Source organism: Eimeria necatrix, genomic scaffold (genome assembly GCF_000499385.1).
Source record: "Eimeria necatrix Houghton genomic scaffold, Enh_scaff1842, whole genome shotgun sequence".
NCBI lineage: Eukaryota > Apicomplexa > Conoidasida > Eucoccidiorida > Eimeriidae > Eimeria > Eimeria necatrix.
In genome coordinates, this window is record NW_013652496.1 from 1 (window position 1) to 4,969 (window position 4,969).

Here is a 4,969-nt window from a genome sequence, read left to right on the forward strand (position 1 = left end):
TTAATGCCATTTTAATGCCATTTTAATGCCATTTTAATGCCATTTTAATGCCATTTTAATCCCATTTTAATGGCATTTAAATGGGGCATTTAAATGCCGTTTAAATGGCATTTAAATGCCATTTTTGTGCCATTTTAATGCCATTTTAATGCCATTTTAATGCCATTTTAATGCCATTTTAATGCCATTTTAATGCCATTTTAATGGCATTTAAATGGGGCATTTAAATGCCGTTTAAATGGCATTTAAATGCCATTTTTGTGCCATTTTAATGCCATTTTAATGCCATTTTAATGCCATTTTAATGCCATTTTAATGCCATTTTAATGGCATTTTAATGCCATTTTAATGCCAAAATGATTTCGAATTAGTTGGAGTTTTTTGGAGTCAAATTTGCCACTTTTTGGGGCTTTTGGGTTTTCTGATTTGCGCGAAATAAAATTAAAAGAATTCAAAAGAATTTAAAAGAATTAAAATGAATTAAAAAGAATTTAAATGAATTTAAAAGAATTAAAATGAATTAAAATGAATTTAAAATGAATTAAATGAATTAAAATGATTTAAATGAATTAATTTGATGTTTAAAACTCAAAAAACGAAAAAAAACGAAGAAAATGAACAGCTGTAAACCCTCAAACCCTTTCACAAACCCTAAACCCTTTTGTAAACCCTAAACCCTCGTATAAACCCTAAACCCTTTTATAAACCCCAAACCCTTTTGTAAACCCTAAACCCTTAAACCCTTCTGCAAACCCTAAAACCCTTTTGCAAACCCTAGCCCCCCTACAAACCCCCAGAAACCCGAAAACCCCCGCGTAAACGCCCGCCGCGTCCAAACCCTAAGCCAAACCCTAAAAAAGGGTTTGGACCAAACCCCGCGTCCAAACCCTAAGCCAAACCCTAAAAAAGGGTTTGGACCAAACCCCGCGTCCAAACCCTAAGCCAAACCCTAAAAAAGGGTTTGGACCAAACCCCGCGTCCAAACCCTTAGCCAAACCCTAAAAAAGGGTTTGGACCAAACCCCGCGTCCAAACCCTACGGCAAACCCTAAAAAAGGGTTTGGACGAACCCCCGCGTCCAAACCCTAAACCAAACCCTAAAAAAGGGTTTGGACCAAACCCCGCGTCCAAACCCTAAACCAAACCCTAAAAAAGGGTTTGGACGAACCGCCGCGTCCAAACCCTAAAAAAGGGTTTGGCAAAACCCTCACATGTCGGGAAGCGCGTCGGCGAGCTGCAGCCAGTTGGCGTCCGCGAGGGTTTCGATTTGCTGCAGCGCAGCAGCTTTTACTTTGCGGCTTTTTTCCTGCAGCAAAGCAGCAAGGGCTTGTGCGCAGGACTGCAGCGGACACAGGCTTTGTCCTGCTGCTGCTGCTGCTGCTGCTGCTGCTGCTGCTGCTGCTGCTGCTGCTGCTGGGGCGGGCGCGGCTGCTGCTGCTGCTGCAGCAGGGGAAGAGGAAGAGCTGCTTCCTCGCGCCACAGTCGCCATTTTGAAACTGCTGCTGCTGCTGCTGCTGCTGCTGCTGCTGCTGAAGCAAGAGCTGCTGCTGCTGCTGCTGCTGCTGCTGCTGCGGTGAGTGGTGGTCCCGGCAACAGACAGCCTGCTGTGTTGGGTCTCTGCTGCTGCAGCGGATCGCAGCAGATTTCGCTTTGTCACTGCAGCAGCAGCAGCAGCAGCAGCAGCAGCAGCAGCAGCAGCAGCAGCAGCTGTTAGGCGCCCGTCTTGGGTCTGCGGATGGGGGCTCCGGCCCTCGTTGTTAAGTTGAATTGAAAGATTGGAAATAAATAAAAAGAAATAAATAAATAAATAAATTAATTAATTTATTTTATTTCTTTTACTTCTCGAGAACAAGAGAAGCAGCAGCGCTGCAGCGCTAGGCGCCGCTGCATGCTTGGTCGTCAGTGCGTTGCTGCTGCTGCTGCTGCTGCTGCTGCTGCTGCTGCTGCTGCTGCTGCTGTGTCTTTGCTGCTTAAACTCGCGTCTTCTCCGCAGTTTAATTTCTTTTTATTTTATTTTTAATTTTTATTTTTTATTATTTCTTTCGGGACAAAAAGCCAGAGGCAGCCGCGGCCCCGCCCCAGCTGCTGCAGCACGAAGGTGTGTATCTGCTGCAGCAGCAGCTGCAGCAGCAGCAGCAGCAGCAACAAACAGCAGCAACAGCAGCAGACACTCGCACCCCAAACCCGTGCATGCTTTGCGCAGGTGTGGGGAAGCAGCAGCTGCGCTTCTTCCTGCTGCCGATGCTGCTGCCGATGCTGCTGCTGCTGCTGCTGCTGCTGCTGCAGCGGGGTTGTCGCTCTAGCAGCAGCAGCAGCAGCAGCAGCAGCAGCAGCAGCAAGAGCTGCTTTTGCTGCGGGTCTTTTCGGGTGTACGTACACCGCAGTTTGTCTGCGGTGTACAGACAGCGGGGAATGCTGGAGGACTCAAAAGAAGCAGAAACAAAATTAATTTAAATAAAAGGAATTAAATAATTAAATTAAATAATTAAATTAAATAATTAAATTAATTAATTTAATTATTTTAATTATTTAATTTATTTATTTAATTCTTTGTATGAACTGCAAAAAGCAAGAGGGCCAGTGACTTGGCCTTCGTGCAAAAGAGGCACAAGACGGCCAGCTAGCTACTGGCCAGCTAGCTAGCTAGCTAGCTAGCTAGCTACCTAGCTAGCTAGCTAGCTAGCTAGCTCACCTGCTGGCTAGCTAGCTGGCTAGCAAGCTGGGTGATCGGTTCCTAGCTAGCTAGCCAGCTAGCTAGCTAGCTAGCTGGGTGGCTAGCCAACCCACTAGCTAGCTAGCTAGCTAGCTAGCTAGTAACTAGATGGCTAGCTGCCTTATTGGCTAGCTACCTGGCTAGCCAGCTAGCCAGCCAAGCCTGCTGGCTACGCAGCTAGGTAGCTAGCTAGCTGCCAGGCTAGCTAGCTACCTAGGCAGCTACCTAGCCAGCTAGCTAGCTAGCTACATACCTAGCTAGCTAGCTAGCCAGCCAGCTAGGGAGGAAGCTGGCCAAGTTAGGTGGCTAGCCGAATGGCTAGCTAGCTAGCAGACCAGCCGAGCAGCTAGTTAAAATGACCGCCGGCTAGCTAGCTAGCTAGCTAGCTAGCCAGCTAGCTAGCTAGCTAGCTAGCCAGCTAGCTAGCAGGCCCAGGATTTAACTGGCTGCCTAGCTAGGTAGCTAGCTAGCCAGCTGGCTAGCTAGCTAGCTGGCTAGCTGTCCAGCAGCTAGCTAGGTAGCCCTAAGCTCTAAACCCTAAACCCTAAGTTGGCGTCTGAGGGTTTGCTGCCACCGCGGACTGGCTCGAAAGAAAAACCCTAAACCCTAAACCCTAAAGTGTTGCTTCCTATGCTTTCAGCAAAAGGTGCCTCTGGGGCTTCAAGTCTAGGGTTTAGGGTTTAGGGTTTAGGGTTTAGGGTTTGGCAGGTGGACACACGCCGTTAACTCCAAACCGCGCAGGCCCAAACCCTAAACCCTAAACCCTCGCAGTGAGCGCCGCTGCCGCGGCTGGCCTGCAGCCTAGGGTTTAGGGTTTAGGGTTTAGGGTTTAGAGCTGAATCAAGTCAGCAGCAATAGACAAATGGTCTGAAGGATAATAGCGACTCAGTAAACCCCCGAGGGTTTCCACAGGCTCGACGCAAACCCCCGGCAAAGTCCCCACCGCCTGAACGCAAACCCTAAACCCTAAACCCTAAACCGCAGGCTTCAAACCCTAAACGCAAACCCTAAACCCTCGGTGGTGGGTTCAGCGCGCTCGCGCCACGGAGGGCAAGTCGACGGCCTGCCGTCGCCTCGCTCTAAACCCTAGGGTTTAGGGTTTAGGGTTTAGGGTTTAGGGTTTAGGGTTTAGGGTTTGGGACCTGCAAGTCTTCGGAAATGAAAATGTGGTCCAAAGTTGCTTTAAAGTTCGAAACAAAATTTGTAAAAGGAAGAAGAGACTTTCCGTAGGCTTCTTTCAGGTGTACAGACACTGGCAGCTCCAGCTGCAAACCCTTCACTGCTGCTGCTGCTGCTGCTGCTGCTGCTGGTTCTGCTGCTGCTGCTGCTGGTTCTGCTGCTGCTGCTGCTGGTTCTGCTGCTGCTGCTGCTGCGTCGGCTTCGTCCTCTTCGTCTTCGCTGGCTTGGTTATCCCCCCAGGTGTATGTGGGCGCTGCGCCAGCCAAACCCTAAACCCTAAACCCTAAACCCTAAACCCTAGGGTTCGTGTTACGCACTTGCGGCTCTTTCTTCACATGAGGGTTTAGCGGCTGCTGCAGCAGCAGCTACGGCTGCAGCAGCAGCTGCTGCAGCAGGTGCTGCAGCTGCTGCAGCAGCTTCCGACAGAAGCGGGGCTTGGGGCCACTGCGGCTAGTCGCAAGTGTTTAGGGTCTAGGGTTTAGGGTTTAGGGTTTAGGGTTTACCATATTGCCAGTCCTTGTGGTCTGCATCAATTTTAAATTTGCTCAGCAGCTCAAAACCCCCGCTGTCTTCATCGCAGTTGAAGTCCCCGCAAAGAATTATCGAGGGTTTACCAGCAGCAGCAGCAGCAGCAGCAGCAGCACCAGGAGCAGCAGCAGGAGCAGCAGCAGCAGCAGCAGCAAAGGATGCCAGCAGGTGGCTCAGTACATACACCTGCAGTATACGAATGTGCTGTGCACAGCAGCAGCAGCAGCAGCAGCAGCAGCAGCAGCAGCAGCAGCAGCAGCAGGAACAAAAAGAGCTGAAATGAGGTGGCCGGCAGCTCGTGAGAGAGAGCCTAGCAGCAGGAAGACCAGCAGCAGCAGCAGCAGCAGCAGCAGCAGTAGTAGTCGTAGTAGTAGTAGTAGTAGTAGCAGCAGCAGCAGTTGTAGTAGTAGCAGTAGTAGTAGTAGTAGTAGTAGCAGCAGCAGTAGTAGTAGTAGTAGTAGTAGCAGCAGCAGCAGCAGCAGCAGCAGCAGCAGCAACAGCAGCAGCAGCAGCAGCAGCAGCAGCAGCAGCAGCAGCAGCAGCAGCAGCA

The 4,969-nt window shown here is 49.9% G+C and overlaps 2 protein-coding genes across 2 annotated transcripts; both read right to left on the reverse strand.

Moving 5' to 3' along the window:
- Positions 1-1,206: 1,206 nt before the first annotated feature.
- Positions 1,207-1,488, reverse strand: ENH_00023560 (hypothetical protein; the record flags this gene model as incomplete). Its single annotated transcript, XM_013579696.1, has 1 exon — positions 1,207-1,488. One exon carries the CDS (start codon positions 1,486-1,488, stop codon positions 1,207-1,209), a length of 282 nt encoding a protein of 93 aa, XP_013435150.1.
- Positions 1,489-3,541: 2,053 nt separating this feature from the next.
- On the reverse strand, positions 3,542-4,421 carry ENH_00023570 (Endonuclease/exonuclease/phosphatase family protein, related; the record flags this gene model as incomplete). The annotated part of the gene is made up of 3 exons (XM_013579697.1): positions 3,542-3,658; positions 3,855-4,160; positions 4,395-4,421. 3 exons carry the CDS (start codon positions 4,419-4,421, stop codon positions 3,542-3,544), a joined length of 450 nt encoding a protein of 149 aa, XP_013435151.1.
- Positions 4,422-4,969: the final 548 nt, after the last annotated feature.